At 49.4% G+C, this 23,874-nt stretch overlaps 2 protein-coding genes across 8 annotated transcripts in view; one reads left to right on the top strand and one right to left on the bottom strand.

Annotated features, from left to right (window-relative positions):
• The window catches only part of AIFM3 (AIF family member 3), a 102,823-nt gene extending 100,397 nt beyond the window's left edge, over positions 1–2,426 (bottom strand). Inside the window, exon 1 of the mRNA XM_085592839.1 lies at positions 1,919–2,426. Within this exon, the coding sequence (XP_085448965.1) occupies positions 1,919–1,975 (57 nt within the window). The 5' untranslated portion in view covers positions 1,976–2,426. The remainder of the gene's footprint in view (positions 1–1,918) is intronic.
• Positions 2,427–2,585: 159 nt separating this feature from the next.
• Positions 2,586–23,874, top strand: part of POLE (DNA polymerase epsilon, catalytic subunit) — a 33,985-nt gene continuing 12,696 nt past the window's right edge. For 3 of the 7 annotated variants that reach the window (XM_085592826.1, XM_085592823.1, XM_021536782.3), the window contains exons 1-26: positions 2,586–2,857; positions 3,331–3,411; positions 3,489–3,533; positions 3,672–3,764; positions 4,298–4,452; positions 5,800–5,941; positions 6,232–6,312; positions 6,561–6,668; positions 7,065–7,175; positions 7,446–7,531; positions 8,181–8,300; positions 9,001–9,133; positions 9,733–9,846; positions 10,617–10,829; positions 11,538–11,645; positions 14,049–14,177; positions 14,993–15,095; positions 15,171–15,317; positions 15,889–16,034; positions 16,770–16,918; positions 17,277–17,369; positions 18,034–18,178; positions 18,691–18,848; positions 20,824–21,019; positions 23,165–23,379; positions 23,633–23,735. In XM_085592826.1, the coding sequence (XP_085448952.1) occupies positions 2,627–2,857; positions 3,331–3,411; positions 3,489–3,533; positions 3,672–3,764; positions 4,298–4,452; positions 5,800–5,941; positions 6,232–6,312; positions 6,561–6,668; positions 7,065–7,175; positions 7,446–7,531; positions 8,181–8,300; positions 9,001–9,133; positions 9,733–9,846; positions 10,617–10,829; positions 11,538–11,645; positions 14,049–14,177; positions 14,993–15,095; positions 15,171–15,317; positions 15,889–16,034; positions 16,770–16,918; positions 17,277–17,369; positions 18,034–18,178; positions 18,691–18,848; positions 20,824–21,019; positions 23,165–23,379; positions 23,633–23,735 (3,405 nt within the window). In that variant the 5' untranslated portion in view covers positions 2,586–2,626. The remainder of the gene's footprint in view (positions 2,858–3,330; positions 3,412–3,488; positions 3,534–3,671; positions 3,765–4,297; positions 4,453–5,799; positions 5,942–6,231; positions 6,313–6,560; positions 6,669–7,064; positions 7,176–7,445; positions 7,532–8,180; positions 8,301–9,000; positions 9,134–9,732; positions 9,847–10,616; positions 10,830–11,537; positions 11,646–14,048; positions 14,178–14,992; positions 15,096–15,170; positions 15,318–15,888; positions 16,035–16,769; positions 16,919–17,276; positions 17,370–18,033; positions 18,179–18,690; positions 18,849–20,823; positions 21,020–23,164; positions 23,380–23,632; positions 23,736–23,874) is intronic. The other 4 variants (XM_085592828.1, XM_085592825.1, XM_085592824.1 and 1 more) reach the window with 4 other exon arrangements.

Raw genomic sequence — 23,874 nt, 5'->3', positions numbered from 1 at the left:
ATGGGGGGTAATTGGCGCTCTCTAGGATTGGCAGAGATCTTCCTCAAGATGTTCTGCTTTATGTTTTTTGCTTTAGAAAAATGAGCTATTAAGAGGTGCCTGGCTAAAGTTAATAGCCAGACTACAAAGGAGATTGCAAGGTGGGGGAGTGACCCTAGGCTATAAGTCCTTCCAGAGATGTCGGTGTGTTTGAGATGCCCTGGGCAAGAGGGTTTAAATATCCTCTGGTAGTGGTATGTCAGCTGGCAGGATGGCCAGAGGTGTTTCTAGCCACTTGAGCTATTCCATCTGACAGATTTAACTGATCACTTATTTGATCAGTTAACAAATGATTTTTGAATATGGGATTGTTAAGGCAGTGGACGTGGATAGGGTGACTCATTTATGGAGGGATCCTTCAAAGGATTATGGCTGCTTTGAAATTCAGTGGGACCCCCATACCCCCTGGCACCCTCAGAATTCAGGTCAAATAGAAAGGATGAACGTGTCACCGAAACTCCGGCAAGAACAAAAAACTCTGCAACAACCATTTTTAGTGTTAGAGTGTCACACTACAACATGAAATAACTCTCACACACATGTTGTGTGTAAAAGAAGGAAGAGCTACAAGATTTAAAAGATGAAGAGCTACAAGAGAGCTTTATTTTTTAACTCCACAATACATAGAATCCCAAAAGCGACAGTGGATTGGAGGGTGAAATTTCACCTCTCCAACCACACTGGTCAAACTAACAGTCCATCAATTATCTATTCCCACAAAGCAGAATGCAAAGCAATAATTATTTACATGAACCTGCATAAAAACTCTAGTAGAAATATGTGAACATCAGAAAGCATAAAAATTTTTTAGAAAAACAAACTTTAAAACTTTTAAGATAACAAAACAACAGTAGAGAGTCAAGGCATTGCTTTAATCTGGCCAGAATGTGCAACAGAAATTTCACCCACATATTGCCCATATATGCAGAGAAAATAATTCTATGATACATAAATTTTACTAGATTTTCCCTACATTTTATACAGTCAAACCTCATAGAAATTCATTGGTTCAATGTGCATTGGTCCCAAGTTACACAGTTCTTAGTATTTGGTTTCCTATTGTTTACAGATTTCTTCACCTCCGAGGCCAATTTGGTCCTCATTTCTTGGTTCTCTTGATAAGTCTTTTTTGGACCAGATGTCTCTGACCATGCCAGGGGGCAGTGTTTGAGGTTGAAGGTTGCCTATCTGCTTGTATCTGTGTCTGCTGGCTATTCTCAATCTATGTAGGTGTTAAACTCATCAGTTTTCAGCCGGTGAAACAGAGTCATTTGAAAAGAAACTTCAATTCCCTTTTCCCCTAGACAAAGGTGAACTAACCTGACTGAAGTTATATTAAAAAACGTTAAACCTTGTATAATTTCCATCACTCTGTCTCCTTTATGTACACTGGCTTTCCATAGAAGGGATTTTCTATACAAAGGGGACACACTAATCCATGGCCTATCCAGAAACCAATTGGGATTGGCCCTTCCAGAAGGATCAGCCAGGGCTTTGCCACTGCTGAACATGTGAACTGGGGGGACACCAGGCACAGGGAGGGGTGTGGGAATGGGGGCTGGGGTGTTATGAGGGTCTTGTGCAAGGTGCTGATGACAGCAGCACCTCGTAGATGGCCATCTGTGTATCCGGTGCCTGTGAGTCCTGGGTGTCCTGTGTTTGTATCCATGTCTGTGTCTCTGGGACCTGTGTGTCTCTTGAACTGGGCAACAAAATAAAACTCCATAGTCAGACAGCTACGGAGCAGGTATTTGTTTAGTCAGCGCTGGGAGTGAGGGAGAACTCTGCCAAAATACTTAAATCTCCTGTAGCTTTCAGTTGCATTTTAAAAGTCCTTCCCTGAAATGTCACAATTACAAGATTTCATTAGCATACTCACATTTGCATAAAGGTTTGTCATGGTGTTGCAAGAGTTTGTTGCTTTTGCTGCATGCATCAGTTCTTATGTGGTGGTCATCAGTCTTCTGGTGATCTTTTGATGAAGGCTTCTTCACATTTAAACTTTCTACCTCTATCTTCAGCACATGCCTTGGTGCTTCTTGTTTTACAGTCTAACTTGTTTTTAGCTAATTTTGCAGTTTGCAAGTGCCCTTAGAACTTGCTATCTTGCTCTTGATGGCGTTTGTTATCCTACTTGCCCCGTTATCTCGCTTTTCTTTGCTATCCTGCTTGTTTTACCTGCACGTCTTGTTACAATATTACTTGTGGTTAACCTGTTGTTAGATACTACTTAGGACTGTGGGACCTGCGCTTAGCTTCGCTGCTACCTGAATCCACAAGGGGAAGGCATCAGCCACACGCTAGGTCAGCCGGGGCCAGCCCGGCCCTCAGCGGCCCCGGCGGCCCCGGCGCCGGCGCGGCCGCTCCCTCCGGGCCGCCGCGGGGACGTGAAGGGGCGCGCGCCGGGGGCGGGACGAGGAGGGAGAGCTGCGCCTGTCATTGGTGGGATGCGCCCACGGGGGAGGCGGGGCCGCGTTCTGATTGGTGCTCTCGCCACGGGGCGCTGTAAGGGGTTCGCTCTCGCGAGAGCCGGGCTCAGCGCGGGAAATTTCTTGCTTGGCGCCGCCGAAGCGCCGGCCCGGCCGGGATGGGGCTGCGGGACGGCGCCGAGCCCGAGGCAGCGCGGCGGGGGCGACGGCCGGGCGGGCCCCGGGAGCAGGCGGACGGCGCCGGGTCCGGCCGTGACGATGCCCCTGCGCTGTCTGCACTCAAGCGCCTGGAGCGGGCACAGCACACGGATCGGCTGGACGCGCTGTTCGGCTTCGAGCGGCCCGCAGAGCCCGGTGAGCGGACGGGCTGGCTCATCAACATGCATCCGGTACGGGCCGGCGCGGCGGGAGGCGAGCAGGCGACAGACGGGGCGCCGGGCGTCCCGTGGGGAATCCCCTGATAGGGCCTGGGGAAGGGTTTCCCACACAGACACCCGAGCCGTACCAGGGATGGGAGTCCCACGGAGTTATGGCCGGAAGGGCTGGAGGCAGGAGTCGTATGGGGAGACCCCCGATACAGCCCGGGGTGTGGGGAGAGTGTCCCACGGAGGTACCCCTCAAAGGGAGCTGGGGAGGAGGTCCCCTGGGGAGAGCCGACAGATAGACCCCGGCTCTACTCGGGGGAGGAGCCCAAATGTCCCTGCCTGGTCTCCCATGTTTCCCTGGCACTACCCGGGGGGGGCGGGGGGCGGAAAGTCCCACACGGAGACTGCTGGTAAGCCCCGGCGGGAAAAGGTTTCGTGGTGGGGTCCCGGGGTAGTCTCATGAAGGGACCTTGTTGAGTCTTGGTGCCCATGGGCAGACGGAGGTGCTGGATGAGGACCGGCAGTCAGTGAGCGCAGTAGACTACTACTTCATCCAGGAGGATGGGAGCCGCTTCAAGGTGGGTGCCAGGGGGAAAAAGTGGGTGCAGTGTCCCAGGAGAGAACCTGTCACCACTGTCTGTCTGCTCCTTCCTAGGTGGCCCTACCCTACAAGCCCTATTTCTACATTGCCACCCAGAAGGTGAGGAGGGGCAGGGCTGAGCTCCCCAGGAAAGGAGACACCATCCTGGGGAGCTCAAGACCTCCTGGGCAGCCTGCTTTGGGATGATCTCCTCCCAAGGACAGAGATGCACTGCTAAACTTCAAGGTCTCTTGACAGGGCTGTGAGCGGGAAGTGTCCTCCTTCCTCTCCAAGAAGTTCCAAGGGAAGATTGCAAAGCTGGAAACTGTCCCCAAAGAGGACTTGGACCTGGTCTGTATCCTTCTGTGGCAGTTTTTTTTTTTTTTTTGGACCTTGCACAGGTCTAATGATGTAGGAAGGGATGAGCAGAGAGAGAGAAAGCAGTATGCTTGACTTAAGTCTCCTGGTGCTGTGGCATTTCAGAAATGTGTTTGTCATGGCTAATTGCTTATCAGCAGTAATTACATTCCTCTCCTTGAACATATCTTGTTGTTTCAGACAATGTGTTCAGGACTTTAATTTCTAGAATTAAAGTGGTTGAAAGAAGAAAGATACTGCAGGAGAGGGATGCTGCTCATGCTCAACCCATTCTTCCTCTTTTTCCCTGAGTAAATCCTACTTGTGGGTGCCTGCACAAGCAGCAGGGCTGGCTGGGTTCTTGCTGCTCTTGACACACCCACCAGAATCTCTCCTCAGTGATTTACTGTCCCACCCATCAGCATCTCTTTTTTGGCCAATCCTTCCACCTGTATTGGTCTTGTAGGCCTTCCACCCCTCTCTCATGGTATCCATCCCTGAGCTGCCATTCTCCTGCTGTTTTGCAGCCAAACCACTTGGTAGGCCTGAAGAGGAACTACATCAAGCTGTCATTCAACACAGTGGAGGACTTGGTGAAGGTGCGGAAGGAGATCTCTCCTGCTGTGAGGAAAAACAGGGAGCAGGACCAGGCGAGTGATGTCTACACGACCATGCTATCGAGGTGGGAGCTCCCTGCAAGGGACTCAGTCAGTCTCTCATGTTAATAATTCATAGAACCATAGAGTAGTTTGTGTTGGAAGGGACCTCTAAAGGTTGTCTAGTCCAACCCACCTGCAATGAGCAGGGACATTTTCCTCTAGACCAAGTTGCCAGTGCTGGGACAGCACTTCTACAGAATCACAGACTGGTTTGGGTTGGAAGGGATCTTAAAGATAATCTCTTCCACCCTCCTGTCAAGGGCAGGGACACCTTCCACTAGACCAGATTTCTCTAAGCCCTATCCAATGTGGCCTTGAACGCTTCCAGGCATGGGGCAGCTACAGCTTCTCCGGGCAATCTGTGCTAGTGCCTTACCACCCAATTAATAATTAGACCCTCTTGATTATTTCCCAGCTGAGATCAGAGTTATCTTTCCTGGGTCTGACTCCTGCTATGCCTTTCTGCCACACATCTTCAGAGTGGTTCTTCCGGCTCTGTGCTGCACATTAAGAGGCCCCAGAGTTGATGGGATGGGACGTGATGGTATCTCTGGTTGCCTGTCAAATAGTTTGCCCATTCCGTTTGAAAGGGTCCAGAGAGGCAATGGGCAACCCTACTTCTAGTTGTGATCAAGACAAAAATAATCCAACATTTTCTATTTGTCTTCTGTCTCTGTCTCCTGCTGCCAGTATCACCAGTGCCAGTGGGTGTCCCTGGTAGACTGACAACAGGGGAAGGACTATGCTAGATCTGTATCAGCAATGGTGTGACCAGCAGAACTAGGGGGGTCATCCTTCCCCTGTACTTGGCCCTGGTGAGGCCACACCTTGAGTGCTGTGTCCAGTTCTGGCCCCTCAGTTTGGGATGGACGTTGAGACACTCGAGAGCATCCAGAGGAGGCAACGAGGCTGGGGAGGGGCTGGGAACACAAGCCCTGTGAGGAACCACTGAGGGAGCTGGGATTGTTTAGTCTGGAGAAAAGGAGACTCAGATGTGACCTTATCACTCTCTACAACTTCCTGAAAGGTGGTTGTTGTCAGGTGGAGTTTGGTCTCTTTCTCCAGGCGACAACTGACAGAATCAGAGGACACAGTCTTAAGCTGTGCTAAGGGAAATAGTGGTTTGAAGTTAGGAAAAAGTTTTTTACTGAAAGAGTGATAAAAGTACTATAATCATCTGCCCAGGGAGGTGGTGAAGTTGCCATCTCTGGATGTGTTTAAAAAAAAAAACTGGATGTGACACTCTGTGCCATGGTTTAGTTGGAGATGGTAGGGCTAGGTTGGACTCGATGACCTTAAAGATCTCTTCCAGCCTAGTGATTCTGTGTGACACATGGGTAAAAGGCGGCTGCTTCTCTCTGCTCTTGCAGTGCTCTGAGTGGGGGCAGTCTAAGCACAGATGAGGAAGGAGCCTCAAAAAAAATTGCCAACCAGATGGACAACATCGTGGATATGCGGGAGTATGATGTGCCTTACCACGTTCGCCTTTCCATTGACCTGAAGATCCATGTGGTGAGCTTTGCTTTCCCAGTCACACTCCTGAAGTGCAGAAAAGTTTTTTCTCTCCAACACCTTTACAAAAGTATTGGTGACAATGAGGTCATGTCTAGAGCTCCGTTCTGTTCTATTGGGCTTCATATTTAGTGGCACACAGAAAAGCTACCTGATTAATGCATGGCCATAGTTTGAATTTTTCTTCTGGGCTGCCTGTGATTGCCACAGTTTCATCCCCAGCAGCTGGACAGAGTGACATGGGGATGTGGCCCTACCATAATGCACTGCCCACCCTCATCTCTCCACAGGCTCACTGGTACAACGTGCGATACCGGGGCAACACCTACCCCCCCGAAATCACCCGCCGAGATGACCTTGTGGAGAGGCCGGTGAGCACTGGGCAGGTGTCTTTTGTGCGGATGTTCTGCCCCAACAGACTGGTGTCTGTTGTGCTGTCAGCGTAAAACCGTGGTGGCAGGAGAAACACTGGGCTTGGGTAGTGATATTTGGGTTGATAAAGCACTAAAACAATTAATGGGGATGTTCTGGTTCACTTACTGGACCAACACTGGGTTTTATGGGAACCACCCTTTCAGTCAGCTCTGGAATCTTTTCTAATGGATTTGGTCCTGCCCAGGATCCTGTTGTTCTTGCCTTTGATATTGAAACAACCAAACTCCCTTTGAAGTTTCCTGATGCAGACACAGACCAGATCATGATGATCTCCTACATGATTGATGGGCAGGTAAGGATACCAGGATGGTTTCTTTCAGGCTTGGGCAGCAAAGCCAGGAAGCAGCCCAGCATTCCCCTCTAATCCTGCTGTCTCCAGGCTTGGCCATGCTGCCAGCTGCATGGTGTGTGGCTGTGGGAATAGCATTGGTATCTGGGTGATATTCATAAACTCAGCCCAGGTTGTTGGTGCTTCTCTGCAGGAGAGAGGCAACACTGATATCCCATGTTGTCTCTCTGTGGCCTCCCTTTCCGATGGTCAATGACACTTCAATAGATGAGTCACAAAATGTAGTTCCCCTTGACAAAAGCTCTGGCTTTCAAGAGAAAAGCATCCCATTGTTTGGGTAGCATTTTTGGGTTGTCTGTGACTCCAGTCCTCCTCACAGTCTCCTTGTCACCTCTTCAGGGCTACCTGATCACAAACAGGGAGATTGTCACAGAGAACATTGAAGACTTTGAGTTTACTCCCAAGCCAGAGTATGAGGGTCCATTTTGTGTCTTTAACGAACCAGATGAGGTAAGTCAGTTCTGCTCTGCAGAGTTTTACCTGCCTGGAGCTTTTCTTGGCCAGAGACCTCATTCCCTGGCAGATTGACTCCCTGGGGGACCCAGTAAGTCCTGCAGGGTTCCTTGTGCTTTTGTTTCTTGGGAATAAGGGTGAGAAAGATCAGGTTTGGGCTAGGTGCAGAGGAAAGAGGAAGGGTAGAACAAACTCTGTGGTATCCACCGCCTCCCTGTGGAGGAGGTGAAGTTCCTTAAATTGCACATCTTTTCTGTTTCATCACAGGCTCATTTAATCCAGAGATGGTTTGAACACGTCCAGGAGACCAAACCCACCATCATTGTCACATACAATGGAGACTTCTTTGACTGGTAAGATCAGGGATGATGACTAAACTGGCAAAGTGTCACCTTTGCTAGAAGGCAAGGTCAGGTTCCATCCTCAACACCCTTCCATAGCTCAGATAGTGTGGGGAGGCCATGTGGCCACATGTGGAACAGCTGTGTCCTGCACCTCACCAAAGCCTGTGGTCATTGGCTTGGCAGTACGACTTTCTGAAGAATCCCATCCACTTGCCTGAGCTGCATTTAAACCCTTGTCAATGTTGGAATGTCAGCATATGGATGAGCTCAGTCATGAGAGAGCAGGGAGAGAGTCAAAAGAGACCTGGGGGATATTGAAAGAAGTGTGCAGGTAAGCCTGGGGAAGCAGGAGGAGAGGGACTACACACCTCTGCCTTCAGATGCAGAATACAAGCAAGCAGGTTTGCCTCTTGAACCACAAAATGGTCTGGGTTGGAACAGACTTGAAAACCCATTTGTTCCAGCCCCACTGCCATGACCAGACACACCTTTTCCACTAGACCAGATTGTTTCAAGTCCTACCTGGAAGTCTATACAGACATAAATCAAAAGAAAAAAAGCATTAGGTGTCTTGTAACAAAGCAATTGTGGAACCATTGTTAGAGATGCAGGAAAATGGTTGTTCTGCTCCTTCTCTTCGTGCTTCCTCTTTCCTCAGGCCCTTTGTGGAAGCAAGAGCAGCAGCTCATGGAATTAATATGTATCAGGAAATTGGGTTTCAGAAGGACAGCCAAGGAGAGTACAAAGCATCCCAGTGCATCCACATGGACTGTCTGAGGTACCGAATGCTGCCCCTCTACCACATAGCTGTATCTTTATCTCTTCAGATAAAATACCTACAGTTGTATTTGAATACTGTTCTCACATTCTGTTGGAAGCTTTGTGTCACCTTCTTCAGCTGTGTGATAATCCATTTCTGTATTGTCTTCCCCTGAAGGGTTTCCAGACTATTCTTGCCCTGCAGCCTTGGGTGTTTTGATTGCTGATTTGGGAGGACAGAGAAAGGGAGAGGGAGCAGGTTAAAATTTGGCCATTGGTGCAGGGAAAGAGACTAATCTCACCTACCAGCCTCCTGACATAGAGGGAAGATGAAAGGACACATGGGAGAGACAAAACTTTAGGGTTTTATGTCATTTTCCCCCCCTGGAGCAGCTTGGGCTCTGGAGCACAGCTGGATGTCCTTGCAGTTCTTGCAGGTGGGGTCTTCTTCAGCAGTGAAACATTTATCTTAAAGCCACTGAGGGAGCTGGAAGGTAGAAATTATGAGCAGTGGTGGGGAGATGGACAGTGGGGGTTGTTTTGGTTGGGCTAGCTAAAGTTGGACAGCCTTGTCCAACTGCATCCACTCTTCTTGGATGCTGGGCTTCCTTGGTGAGAGATCCCCATGGTAGTCGAGGTCCCCTTCACAATCTTGACCCTGTTTTGAAGGTCAGGCCTGGTTTGTCTGCACAAACTGATATTTTTCTGATTCTGTCCAGGTGGGTGAAGAGAGACAGTTACCTTCCAGTGGGAAGTCACAACCTGAAAGCAGCAGCTAAAGCAAAATTGGGTTATGATCCAGTGGAGCTGGATCCTGAGGAGATGTGCCGGATGGCCACAGAGGAGCCTCAGGTATTCTCTCCCTGTATGCTATGGGAAAACAAGCCTTGAGCAACTGCACTATGACTGAGTCTTTAAGTTAAAGTGGATTTTGAGAAATTACCTGAATCTGTCTCATCAGACTTCCATGCCTTAGAGCTCACAGGGAGAAGGAACAGGATTCCCCTGAATTGATTCTGGCCCTGGCATTGCACTGTGCATTCTCTGTATTTGTTTACATTAGCGTGGGGTGAAAAGCACCACTGAAATTGGAAACACCACAAAAAGCTGAAACCTGCTGGGGGAATAGGAGAGGGTTAGTGCTCCAGGTGTCATAGGCAGGAGTTTCTGCTGAGTCCTGTAGCAGCTTTCTGAGACCCAAACTGGGTGGATTCTGTGCCTTTAGTTCATCTTCCCTGTTCCTTCTCAGTGCTGACATGTTGCTGTTTGTTGCTAAAGCAGAATGGCCTCAGAAGCAAACACATTATTCTTTACAACCTACACTATGGAGAAATACGCCTTTTCCTTCTTGTTTATAGGACAATGTCCAGCAGGAAGCAATGAAATATCATTGTCATTGAACCACTCTCACATGGGATTTGGATTCATTTGCTTCTCTTGTTGCTTAACAGACTCTGGCCACCTACTCTGTGTCTGATGCTGTTGCTACTTACTACATGTATATGAAGTACGTGCATCCCTTCATTTTCGCCTTGTGTACCATCATTCCCATGGAGCCTGATGAGGTGAGTGCTTTTCCAAAATGATGATCTCTTTTCTGGATGGAGTACCATGATTCCCACACTGCAAGGATGCTCTGGCCACAGATCTGATTCCAGCTGCCTAGGTACTCGGCATGTGTGGCAGGGAGGATGGATTTAGAGGCTGCTTCTTTCTCCAACAGCTGTGGGGTGTTTGGAGATCGGTTTCTCTATAAGAAGACGACACTTTACATTTGGCAGTACAGGGCTGGGGCTAGAAAGCTAGAAAGTACGGCTGATGCTCCATGCTCAGCCAAGTTTGCTTGTCAGTGAACTTGTTCAACTTGGCTGTTGTCAGCTGTAGGGAGAGTGATGAGGAAGCTGTTAAGCATGTAGAAGATGTCAGTCTGTTCCCACCTGGTTCTGCTGGCAAAGGCACTTGATGAAGTGGTGTTGCAAATGTGTCACCAGCTGAAGCTATCCAGCTTGTTGTGTGACAGTCCAGTCTTGCCAGTGCTGGCACAGCACTTCTACAGCATCATAGATTGGTTTGGGTTGGAAGGGATCTTAAAGATAATCTCGGCCACCCTCCTGTCAAGGGCAGGGATGACTTCCACTAGAGTAGATTGCTCCAAGCTCTGTCCAACATGGCCTTGGACACTTCCAGGCATGGGGCAGCCACACCTTCTCTGGGCAACCTGTGCCAGTCCAGTGCCTCACCACTCTCACAGGGAAGAAATTCCTCCTACAATTTTTGAATTTGAATCCAGAAATATTTGTGTCTACTATTGTTGAATTTGGTTTCTCATGTGCAGGTGTTAAGAAAAGGCTCTGGGACACTGTGTGAGGCACTGCTGATGGTTCAGGCCTACCATGCCAACATCATCTTCCCCAACAAGCAGGAGCAGGAATTCAACAAACTTACGGAAGATGGACATGTGCTGGACTCGGAGACCTATGTGGGAGGCCATGTGGAAGCACTGGAATCTGGAGTCTTCCGCAGTGACATTCCCTGCCGCTTCAAAATGGTAATGGGCCAGCAGCCAGCCCCGGTCTTCATGGAACAGCGTGGTGGGGAGGGGGATAGCATTTCCACTGTTGGCATCCCCAGTGTATCCCTGCTGGACTTCTAGAGCAGCATCTAGAATCACAGAAATCAGTAAGGTTGGAAAAGCCCTTTAATGCTGCCAAGTCCACCTGTTAATCCAGTTAATCCAACATTGCCAAGGCCACCACTGTCCCCAAGTGCCATATCTGTATGTCTTCTGAACACTTGCAGGGATAGTGATTTTACCACTGACCTCAACAGCCCGTTCCATTCCTTGGCAATCTCCAGGAGACCCTTGCTACCTGAAGCTGGGCTGGGACAGAATGGGAGGAGAGCTCTAAGTGGCCATCTGTGCTTCAGTGGGGGAGCAAGCAATCCAGAGCTTGTTGACCACAGGGGATGGTGTTGAAATAGGGTTTTAGGTTTGTTTTTCAGCCAGTGTTTCTTGGAAATGATGCCTCTGTGACTTGTAGTCCTGTCTTCTCTCAAACTGAGCTGCTTTTGAACACATCCTGAGGGCTTTTTACCTGTTTCTGCTACCTCCATCACCTCCCTCAGTGCCTCAACATGTCCCTTACATCTTAGAGGTCCCCAAGCGAAGCAGGGACAAGGGTGCAGGGCAGAAACTGCCAGCGTGCAGCCAGGGACATCTGCCTATGGCCTCACTGCCATCTCTATATCCCTGTAGAATCCTGCTGCCTTTGACTTCCTGGTGCAGCATGTGGAGAAGACCCTGCAGCACGCCATCGAGGAAGAGGAGGGTCTTCCCTTGGATCAGGTCACCAACTTCCAGGAGGTACAGCACCTGCAGCACAGCTGAGCTGGGCAGGAAACTGGGACTGCAGCTCTAAAATGCTTGTTTGGGTATGGTTTATGCTCTACAAAGCGAAAGCCCATCTACAGGATGAGTCCTGCAGCCCAGCCTGGGGATCAGGGTCTCTGCCCCATCTGAGGAATGCAGCTACTACTTTTCCCTTCAGAAGTTCAACCAGGAGCAAAGCTCTAAGAGAGCTGGGAAAGAATTTAGGGAGAAGGCAGACCCCTGTCATGGTTTGACACTGGCACAATGTCAGCGCCCCCATGAAAATACAACCCCCCCAGATGATTTGCTGTGAGATGCAATCAGGAATAGAGCAGAGTAGGCCCAAGCTTAGTAGCAAAGGAGAAACCTTATTAAACTACTACTACCATAAAAGGGAAAAGAAAGAAAAAAAACTACTAAATCCAAAATTAAAACCTTCCAAAACATTCCTCCTCCCACCCTCCCAATTCCAACAAATCACAGTGAGATACAACTTGGACCCCCAATCAGATAATCAATACTTCACCCTTCAGATAATCAATACTTAGTCCATCGAGGGAGAGAGGAGTCTCTCCTGTGCCGCAGACCCCCCCAAAGAAACACAACTGCCACATTCTGTGCTTCCATGTCACACATGCCACCGTCTGGAGGGGAAAAAAACAATTTCCATGGTGACATTCTCCACACATAGTGCTCTCACCACTAATGCATGGACAGACTGCTCTTAGGATTTTTCTTCTCAAGGATGCTCTGCCAAGAGGGGAAAAGACAACAGTTCAGTTTTTCATTTTTGGGACCACAGTCCCCTCCATTTTCTTCCTCCCCTGGGGCCAAGAGTCTCAAGAACAGAGATCTTCTCTTCTTCTCTGAAGACAAGGGGCACCACCACAAGCCTCCCCAACTTTTCTCTGTTCACTCCACTCCTGTCTTTTTCCTCATCTGCTGAAGCAGGTCTCTTGGCTCACTGGCATCCTCCTAAAATACAGTCTCTCTTGGAGGAGAAAATTGGTTCAGTCTGTGGCTAACAAGAAAAAGTCCAGCCAAAAGCCACTCTATCATCTTCCCCCCACCTAGAATTTCTTCTTCAAACATCTCAGGTCCCAGACTGTCTCTTTTCTTCTCTTTCAAATTGAGGAGGAGTAATATTTCACAAAGGTTTCATTTCTCAAGGAAGGGTTAAAAGTCTCAGCTTCCCCGGACACCTGGCTCTTTGCCCAGATTTTGGCACCTTCCTTTTCCCCCCAGCTCTTCTCCTACCCAGCAGTGTATTGCTGACAGACCTTTGCTGTCTCTTTCTCTCTCTCCAGAGAGACTCTGGGGGGGAATACAGACATCCCAGATTTCCCTCCACCCTTCCATCTGCAGGGGACCAGCCCAGTTCCAGCCCCTCCACCCTTCGGCCTTACCTCAGTCAGGCCACAGGACTTCCCCTCCTTCACCCAGCCAGGGTCCGGGCAGGGGAGAGTCTGCACTGCACCCTGACTGGAGCCAAAGAGAGAGAGTTCCCCTGGGAGCTCTGGCTTTTAACCCCTCTGTGTTCTCAGAGGCGTGTCCACCTTCAATTGGTCAGCCCAAATGCCAATATCCAACCCCAATCACTGACTATCTTGACCGTCTTCTTTCCGAGAAAATTCCCTTCTATGTCAAACCACGACACCCCTCAGATATCGCAAATGCCCTTGTTCCTCTTGTTCTCCACTTCTTATCAGCTACAAAAGTGCAGGTTACCCCTCTCCAAATCCAAGTCCGGAGTTTCTTGGAGGGCAGCATTAGACTGGCGACCTCTGGTCTTTGCTGTTGTCTCCATTAACCCATTTGTGTGGATGCCAGCCTGGTCAGGGAGAGAGAAATGGCAATTGTTTCTCACAGTGGCTTGTGAGAATTTTTAGGGAGTTGTAGGGATGTGATAGCTTGTTGGTCTAAACAATCTGAAGGTGATGTTTTTCCACCTTGCTTTTCTGTTCCTCTCAAGGACAGTGTATGAGAAAGATGTTTTTATTAATTAACCAATCAAATAGAATGTGTTGTGCCAGTCTATTTAAACTGAAGTTTCCTTTCCATTAAAGCCTTATTTTCTTCCTTTTCACGCTGTGTCCTCACCTGTTCTTGTGTCATTCTTGGTGCAAGGGTGACACATTTGCACTGAAAAGGTCCTCGATCAAGTCATATTTAGGAAGCAGCTGCTTCCACTTCCCAGGTATCCCTATAGAAAAGCTTATTCTGGACATTGAAATCAAAACCTAAAGCACCAGTGGTCAAGGAGATACTGATCTGGTCCTTTAGATCCATCCCCAGAGCCTGTGGCGAGTGTCCCTCTGAAGAAGAACCAAATTCAAAAAGTATTTGATTCATTAACTCCTTCCTGCCCTGATGTCACTTCCCTTTATCTCACCACAGGTTTGTGATGAAATCAAGGCCAAACTGAATTCCCTGAAGGATGTTCCCAACAGAATTGAGTGTCCTCTTATCTATCATCTGGACGTGGGGGCCATGTACCCCAACATCATTCTGACCAACAGGTTGCAGGTGGGTAACATCAATCTTGTCTATCCTAATCTGACTTCCAGATGACCTTGATGGTCCCTCTGTATGCCCTTAAAAGTAAGGGCTGAACTTGCTGCACAGGGTAGAGGAAGCAGATGAGACTGGGTGTGAAATTTGGTCAAGCTGCCATGGAATTGTAGAATCGCGGAATTATTTTGGTTGGAAAAGCCCTCTAAGACCATTGAGTCCAAACACTCTGCCAGCATTGCCAAAGCCATGTCACTAACCCATGTCCCCAAGTGGCACATCCACATGGCTTTTAAATACTTCCAGGAGAATGCCGCTCTGGGCAGCCTGTGCCACTGTGTGATCACCCTTTCAGTGAAGGATTTTTCCCTAATATCCAACCCAAACATCTTCTGGCACAACTTAGGGCTGTTTCCTCATTTGTTCCCTGGGAGCAGAGCATGATCCCCACCTGGGTCCACCCTCTTGTCGGGGGGAGCTGTAGGAGCAAGAATGTCGTCCCCGAGCCTACTTTTCTCCAGGCTGAGCCCCTAGCTTCCTCAGCTGCTCCTCATCGCACTTGTGCTCCAGCCCCTTCCCTAGCTCCATTGTCCTTCTCTGGATGGCTAGGTCTCCAGAGACTTAGCTACAGCTTTAGCTAGAACTCTTCCCAAAAACCCAGCTGTTTTGAGGAGCTTATGCTCCTGAAAGGCTTTGGAAAGGGGAACTCACTGAGTACTATCTCTGATGTTCATACTTGTGCTCTCCTGCCACTCAACACCTGTTCTAGCATGAGTTGTCATTTGGAGACCTGTCCTCTCTAACACCTGTGTGTCTGTTACCTCATCCAGCCCTCTGCCATAGTGGATGAGGCCACGTGTGCTGCCTGTGACTTCAACAAGCCAGGTGCCAACTGTCAGCGCCGGATGACGTGGCAGTGGAGAGGAGAGTTCAGTAAGTACAGCCCACAGAGATGGAGCCAAATTCCTGCTTCTCCTCTGAGAGACTGATCACTGCCCTCCTCTGCAGTGCCTGCCAGCCGCAGTGAGTACCACCGCATCCAGCAGCAGCTGGAGTCGGAGAAGTTCCCTCCCTTGTTCCCTGATGGACCACCCCGTGCCTTCCATGAGCTCTCCCAGGAAGAACAAGCCAAGTATGAGAAAAAGCGCCTAGCAGGTAAAAAAATGAATCAAGGTCATGATCCTGGCAGTGTTTTGCAACCCGCACCATGAGCGGTATTCAGCAGTAGTCACCCCTCCTAGGACTGTGGGGTGAAGTCAGGCTGGTCTCAGAGCTTCTCCAGGAACCCAACAGACTCATGTGTGCTTCCTACGACAAGCCAGGCACTGGTACCTCTGTCAGTGTTTCTCTTTTTCTTGGAGAGCCATGGATTTGAGCTGAAATGAATGGCTCCATTTTTTTTGTCAGGCTACTAAAAAATGCCAGTTAATGTAAGAGAAACATCACATTATCCTATGACCTGTAGGGAAGCTGTCCAGCAGAACCACCCAGCTGGCTGGGGGCAGAGCCTGGGTTTGTAGGTGGGCCATATGATTAGTTTGTTTTCTCCCTTGCCCTCCACCTCCATAAAGATGTGCTGCATCTTTCCATACTGGGATCTTCCTCTCCCTTTGCAATAGGGCTGTCCACCACTCACCCATGCTTAGCTGCCTCCCTATCCCTGCTCATCCCTCTGTAACAGGGCAGCCATCTCTGAGAATCTCCCTCTGCCTCCTCCCTTGATCAGATTACTGCCGCAAAGCGTACAAGAAGATCCATGTCACCAAGGTGGAGGAGCGAGTCACCACCATCTGCCAACGAGAAAACTCTTTCTATGTGGACACGGTGCGAGCATTTCGGGACCGCCGATATGAGTTCAAGGGGCTGCACAAGGTACCAACCTTGGGTGCTGGTCAAATTGTCTTGCCAAGCCTGGGGATCTCTTGTGCCTTGCTGAAAACCTCAAAGGATTACTCTCTTGGCTTCCACTGATAGAGGGCAGGGTTGTATTAGTTATTGGGAAGAAATTCTTCCTTGTGAGGGAGGTAAGGTGCTGGCAGAGATTGACCAGAGAAGCTGTGGCTGTCCCATCCCTCCAAGTGTCCAAGGCCAGTTGGGTTAGATGAGACTTAAAGCAACCTGGTCTAGTAAAAAGGGGTTCCTGCCCAAGGAAGCCAGGGGCCAGGGAGGAGGCCAGGGGCTATACATCTGGCAGAGTTCATTAAAGAGCCTGTTGCTTTGCATTTCCTCCCAGCTGCCTCTTTCGCCATTGTTCCTAGGACTGACAGAGAGGCTTTTCCTACACTGGTGGTTCTGCTGTTAGCTAGGCATGATGGATTGCATCAGGCAGTATATCAGGTTCTTCGTGCGCATATATGGTGCAGCACAGCTGGTGCTGCTTGAATTCCAATCAGTGATGGGAGCTGCAACTCTCATCTGACAACTGACAAAGTGCCTCTGGCCAACCCCTCCTGTGCTGCAAAAGAAAATGGGATGTTTGACTCATGGTGCTGATCTTTGGCAAAGATATTCCTGTAGAGCTGCAGTGCTGTACTGAGACTGAGTGGAAACCACTTGGGGCCACCAAGTGATATGTGGAATTGTACTGATTCTGCCCTTGGTATGCAGGTGTGGAAGAAGAAGCTGTCTGCAGCAGTGGAGACAGGAGATGCTTCTGAAGTGAAACGCTGCAAGAACATGGAGATCCTCTATGACTCCCTTCAGCTGGCCCACAAGTGCATCCTTAACTCCTTCTATGGCTATGTCATGCGAAAAGGGTAAGCTTCCCCTGAGCCATCCAGGATCCTCTAGAGAGGACCCTGGAAACAAGGATTGTCCTGGTGCGTTAGTCACTTCCTGGAGCACCAAGATGAGAGTAGGTGCTGCCTATAACACTCTTACTTCTACCCACTACTCCTCATCCTGGAGACTCTTACCAGACATTAAATGATGGCAGTCTTGTCAGTTAGTGGGTTTTTAGCTTTTCTGGAGCATGATAAGTAGAGAATTTCATAGGAGAATAATGCCTAGTATTGTGTTTCTTGCCCTTCTTCCCCTAGAGATCCTCCTACCCTTCCACAGCTATGTTTTGGAAGGAGCATGTCATGGTTTTAACTGTGGCTCTTCTGCTCACAGAGCTCGCTGGTACTCCATGGAAATGGCTGGCATTGTCTGCTTCACGGGGGCAAATATCATCACCCAGGCCAGAGAGCTGATCGAGCAGATTGGGTGAGTGTGTGCTGAGCTGAAGAAGGTCTGTCTGTATCTAGGACAGATGTGGGAGCATGTTAAAGCACTTGAGATTTCAGAGAGATGGAACACATTTCCTATGAGGAAGAAGGGCTGAGAAAGCTGGGGGCTTTCATCCTGGAGAAGAGAAGGCTCCAGGGAGACCTTAGAGTTCCTTTAAGTGCTTAAAGAGACTCCAACAAAGGTGCAGACAGATTTTGGGCAACAACCAGGAGTTGTGAGACAAGAGGGAATGGCTTCCCACTCCCAGAGGGCAGGATTAGATAGAATATTGGGAAGAAATTCTTCTCTGCACAAGTTACCCAGAGAAGCTATGGCTGCCCCTGGATCCCTGGAAGTGTTTCAAGGCCAGGTTGGACAGGGCTTGGAGTACCTGGTCTAGGGGAAGTGGTCCCTGCCCATGACAAGGAGTTGTTGGAATGTGATGAGCTTTAAGGTCCCTTCCAACCTCAAGTGATCTGTGATTCTCTGATTCTATGAGCATTCAGATTCCTGACACTGCTGTTGTATTTGAGGGTTTGCTTTGCAGAAGGCAACAGAGTGGATGGAACAGGCTGCTGCTGTCTTAATGGGGGGCACAGAACTGATCCTCACCTCTCATCCACTCTGTTCCTGAAATGGCCTTCCTTCCTTTCTTCCTTAGGAGACCTCTAGAACTGGATACCGATGGGATTTGGTGTGTCCTTCCCAACAGCTTTCCAGAGAACTTTGTCATTAAGTCAACCAATATCAAGAAGCCAAAAGTAACCATCTCTTACCCGGGTGCCATGCTGAACATCCTGGTGAAGGTGAGTCTGGCACCTGTCCAGGCCAGCTCTGCAGCCTCTGCAGCCTGGGAAAAGGAGATGGAGAGCTGATGAGTAGGGAGAACCCCTCTTCCATCTCCACTCCCTACATAGTGGGTGAGATGTTGGGGGTGATGGCTCTGGAGAGCATCTGAGGGGAGAAAGAGGCTCAATGTCCTCCATTAGAGAGGGGGGTCTGTAAGAGGCCAGGTTGGGTACATGCTTACTTGTGCTGGTAGGGAGTCCATCACAAGGTCTAAACCTATCCTCTGCTCACTCCAGGCTCTATAAGAGAAGAAAATACCATTTTAGGGTCCAAAGCCTTTTTCTTCTCAACAGGCAGAAAAGGTGCTTTGACTTTTATCAAAGCACCTTAGCAATTTAGCTACAGATAAATTGTGCTGCAACTCCAGAGGGATGTTCAGGTGTCCCTTTGGGTAGGGTGTGTCCCAGGGGCATCCCCTGGTGTGACCCAACAGCTGTAGATTGAAACTTCTCCTGGGACTGTGCCACAGGAAGGCTTCACAAATGACCAGTACCAGGAGCTGCAGGATCCAGCCTCACTCACCTACGTCACGCGCTCAGAGAACAGCATCTTTTTTGAAGTGGATGGTCCATACCTGGCCATGATCCTTCCAGCCTCTAAAGAGGAGGGCAAGAAGCTGAAGAAAAGGTGAGATTTCAAAGCTTGAAATATTGTGTCTTTCCCTGAGTTGTAAGACTAAGGATCTCATTGCCTTTGTGCATGTGAGGCATATTGGTCCTTGCTTCCAGAGCCAGTAGTATTTGACTCACTGGCTTTAAATTACAAGTTCCTTACATCAGATCATTAAACCCAGCTACTATGGCAGTAAATTTTAGCAGATAAACAGCAAAATTACTGTACAAAATTTCTCCAACCTAGTGACCAGACATCTGTCTGCTTGGCTCTGAGGTATGCAGGAGAACATTGACTTTCACTCTGAGGATTTCTACTGCTCCTTGTATTCAGTCTAATCTGTTTAAGCTCAGCAGTTCCTGCCTTCCTATCTTTCAAGAGTTCACAGATTTCCAGTAACACTTCTCCTATGTGTTTCCCCTTCCCTTTCCAACTCTAAGTAGGACTGGTTCTGCCATTACTGTCACATTATAGGATAGTTGTACCCAAACTTCACTGATTTCTCAATGACCACCTCCTAACCAAGAATGTGAGCTAGAGCTATAGCATCCATTATTTTGGGTGGCAGCTCACAGACCTGGGTCTGACTCCAAAACATGCTGTTGTTGTCCCCAGCACCCTCTGTCCTTACAATTCAGAACGTTTTTGTGCTTAATCCCTCACAGAACAAGGTTCAGCACACACCATTCCCTGCCAGTGTCCCTCTCCAGGCATCCAGACCCTTCTGCAGGAGTCAGTGTTGCTGAGCTCTGAGTGGGCTGTGCTTGTACGACTTCCCTCAGGGCTTCTGGATTCCTATAGTTTAGGGATCTAAGAAAGGGTATTTATTTCCTGGTCACTCTCCAAGCACAACAGCCTGGAGGTGGCTGCAGGCACCCATGGTTGTGGAGGAAAGAAAGGCTGTGCCTGGTGGGAATGGGGATACGTGGGAGAAGGGCTAGCCAAGCAGGTTTGAGCATCCCCTCTCCTCACTGGTTATTCCCACAATGGTGGTTTGGGGTTTTTTTGAGACATACAAATAATTTTCAGGGCTGTAAAAGGCAAAACAGTGCAACAGAAAAGGCAAGAGGGGGGAATGTTCCCTTAGGTGTGTCATGGCTGCATCCAGTTTCCTCTCAATCCCTCTGCTAGCATTGGAGTTGCCAATTTCCTTCTTTCTAAATCTCTTCCTGATATCTTCATTTCCCCACTTGGGCTCTCATTTCCCACCCTTACTTACATACAGTTAAGGTCATCCTCCACCAGTTAAGGTCATTCCTCACACTCAGGGCTGCATCAAGGTTTGGTGTGCTCAGCACAAGAAATCATGGAGCTGCTGGATTGAGTCCAGAGGAGGCCATGGAGATGCTCCAAGGGCTGGAGCCTCTCTGCTCCAGCCAGGCTGGGAGAGCTGGAGGTGTTTGCATGGAGAGAGAAGGCTCCAGGGAGACCTTGAGCCCCTTCCAGGGCCTAAAGGGGCTCCAAAAGAGCTGCAGGGGGACTCTGGACAAGGGCTGGGAAGGACAGGACAAGGAGGAATGGCTTCCCACTGCCAGAGGGCAGGGTTAGATGAGATACTGGGGAGGAATTCTTGTCTGTGAAAGTGGTGCAACCCTAGCATAGGGTGCCCAGAAAAGCTTTGGCAGTTGCAGAGTGTTCCAGGCTATGCTGGACAGGGCTTGGAATAACCTGCCATAGGGGAAGGAGCCCCCACCCATGGCAGGAACACAAAATCAGATAATCTTAAAGGTCCCTTCCCCTGTGTTTCGATGAGTCAGTGTGGATGAGCTGGGGCAAGAGCTGATGTCCTTTTCCAAACCAAGCTAAAATGGTTGCTAGAGAAGCTGCAGATACTTGAGATTATCCAGGTGTGTGCTGCTGTGGCTCCTTTGAACATGCTGGATGGTGGCACAAAGGCATGGAGAGCAGCACCCTGGCAGGAGGGACATCAGTGGCACCCTGGGGGATGTGTCTCTTGGTGTAGGCCAGATTTATTCACACTCTTTCCTAGGTACGCCGTGTTCAATGAGGATGGATCCCTGGCTGAGCTGAAGGGGTTTGAAGTGAAACGCCGGGGAGAGCTGCAGCTGGTGAAAATATTCCAGTCGTCTGTGTTCGAAGCCTTTCTGAAAGGCAGCACCCTGGAGGAGGTCTACGCTTCCGTGGCCAAGGTGGCCGATTACTGGCTGGATGTGCTCTACAGCAAGGTAGGCATAGCTCAGCAAATCTGTGCTCCAAGGTGGAGCCTGGGAAGGAGCATCTGAGCTGGTCGGGCACTGTGGGAGGGTGGACTTTGCTTGCACAAAGTCAGTGGTCTCCTGTACCACTTTAACCCTCAGTCACTTCACAGATGACACTGAGCTGGGTGGGAGTGTTGATCTACTGGAAGGCTGGAAGCCCTGCAGAGGGATCTGGAGAGACTGGCTGTATGTGCCAAGCCCAGTGGTGTGAGGTTCAACAAGGCAAAGTCCCAGGTCCTGCACAGGGGTCACAAAAACCCCATGGAATGCTCCATGCTGCAGGCAGAGGGTGTGGGAAGGCATCTGAAAGGGAGTGCTGATCAACAGTTACTAAACATGTGCCCAGGTAAACAGGAAGGGCAATGGCCCCTGGCCTGTACCAGCCATAGTGTGGCAAACAGGACCAGGGCAGTGACCTGTGCTGGACGCTGGTGAGGCATCTTGAACCCTGGGGTCAGTTTTTGTCCCCTCATGACAAGAAAGATTTTAAGGGGCTGGAGCATATTCAGAGGAGGGAAAAGAGCTGGGGAAGTGGTTGGAGTGAAAGTCTAAGGAGGAGCAGTTGTGGGGGCTCAGCCTAGAGAAGAGGTGGTTCAGGGAGGACATTCTTAATCTACAACTCTCTGACAAATAGGGCAGAACCAGTTGGGAGTTGGGCACTTCTCCTGGTGACAGGATCAGAGGAAACAGCCTCAAATTGCAGCAGGGGAGTTTTAGGTTGAGTAATAGAGAAAATTTCATCTCCAAAATGATTGTCCAGCTCTGCCACAGGCTGCCCACAGCAGTGGTGGAGTCCCTATCCATGGAGGAATGTATAAGCTGTGTGGCTGTGACGCTTGGGTATGTGGGTTGGTGATGGCTTTGGTACTGCTGGGGGAATGGTTTGACTTGGTGATATTAGAGGGCTCTTCAACCCAAATGAATCTGTGATTCTATGGGACAAGGGAGTGGGAGGGAACAAGAATATAACTGTGTCCTTGTCATGACCTGCTGGTCCAGGGGCATGATGTTAATCATAAATTCTCATCAGGTTGAGCAAAGACACTGATCACATGTCAGGAGCTCTTATGTTTTATTGTACAGTTGCTGTAACTGAAGCAACCAGCCCACTGCATAAACTCAAAAGGTATTAGACAACAAGCTAGTTCTTGCAATAGACTTCCACAAGAGTGGAAGCAAGCAAGCCCTTAATTTTGTATGGAACACTTCAATAAGTTCTCAACTCCTACCACAAGCTCCTGAAAAGGCGCTGGCTCACAAGCTGCAATAGACCACCAATACTCAAGGGTACTGGCTAACAAGCTGCAGCACACCATCACACAAAGGTGCACATGAGCCACAACACCACTACTCAAGGATCCTGACAAACAAGCCACAACACACCTTTACACAAGCTCCCCACTCCCACAACAGGGTTCAATACCAAATATGAAGTAGAATATGATGGCCCTGCTTTGCTCAGCAAAGGGAAGAAAACAAAGAATATCACCAGTCCATCCTTAGATATGTGTTGGTCTTACTTTGGTCATGCCACATGGATGATCCAGAGCTGGGGCAAACAATGAGACAAAGAAAGTGGAAGAGAAAGAGAGGAGAAAAAGTAGGGAGGGGACCTATTTGCTCCCTTTCATGCACAGCAAGCCCTTCTCCTGGGTGTGTGTTGGAGAGGGGACTAAGCCTGAGTCTTAAGGCATAGCAGGGAATTGGCTCAAATCAGCACTGCCACACCTCCATGGGACCCTCTCTTCCAATCACACCTTTCCTGTAGCATTCTGAGCAGTACTTAGAATGTTTGAGACAAAACATGTTTAGTTCTGGTCCTCTATAGTCTTTGTTTTGTGATGCTGTTTTGCAACAAATTCTTGGTGAGCCTAACTTTGCATGCACAACACAAAGCTGTGCTGCCACAGCTGAGCTGTGGCACAAACTGATGCCAGCCTGAAACCCACACACCCTCTTTTCTATAGAGCCCCACTGGCAGCTGCACCACGAAGCAATTCCCAGGCTCCCTGTAAAGAGACACATCAACTGTGTGTGGTGTTTCCTCTTCCAAACAGCAGCAAAGGTTGATCATTAGTTCTTCCTAACTTTGGGCTTTTCCCTGGCCTTCAGGCTGCCAACATGCCTGATTCAGAGCTGTTTGAGCTCATCTCAGAGAACCGGTCTATGTCACGCAAACTGGAGGACTACGGGGAGCAGAAGTCCACCTCCATCAGCACTGCCAGGCGCCTGGCAGAGTTTTTGGGGGACCAGATGGTGAAGGATGCAGGGCTGAGCTGTCGCTTCATCATTTCCAAGAAACCAGAAGGGTCTCCTGTTACTGAGAGGTAACCCCACCTGGAGGGGCCAGGGCTTCTGGCAGTGTGGGAGAAACCAAGAGGGGCTGGGCAGGTAGCAGGAAGGGAGGGAGCTAGAATACATGGCCAGGTGATCACCTGAATCTGGCATAGGCCATGAGCAGGGCAATGGGTAACACTGAACCAGTGGCCTCACCAGAGTTTAGGAGAAGCCTGGAGGATCTCCACAGGCTGAGAGAGTAGATTGTGGGGTGATGGGAAATTGATTCCATACCTTCCCCAGGGCCATCCCCCTTGCCATCTTCCAAGCCGAGCCCAGCGTGCGCAAGCACTACCTCCGAAAATGGCTGAAGAGCCCCTCGCTGCAGGACTTCAACATCCGTGCGGTGAGTGAGGCATCCCTGCAGATGACACCGCATCTGGGACAGGGGATCATACTTTTGGAGACACAACCTGGGCAGTGGCTTTCTGTGCCCACAAAGCAGGATGGCTGGGGTGAGGGTGTTACTGGGATGTTTGATCCTG

This window comes from Lonchura striata, chromosome 15 (assembly GCF_050655825.1).
Source record: "Lonchura striata isolate lonStrDom1 chromosome 15, ASM5065582v1, whole genome shotgun sequence".
In the NCBI taxonomy this organism is placed as follows: Eukaryota; Metazoa; Chordata; class Aves; order Passeriformes; family Estrildidae; genus Lonchura; species Lonchura striata.
This window is presented reverse-complemented; position numbering and strand designations above follow the sequence as displayed.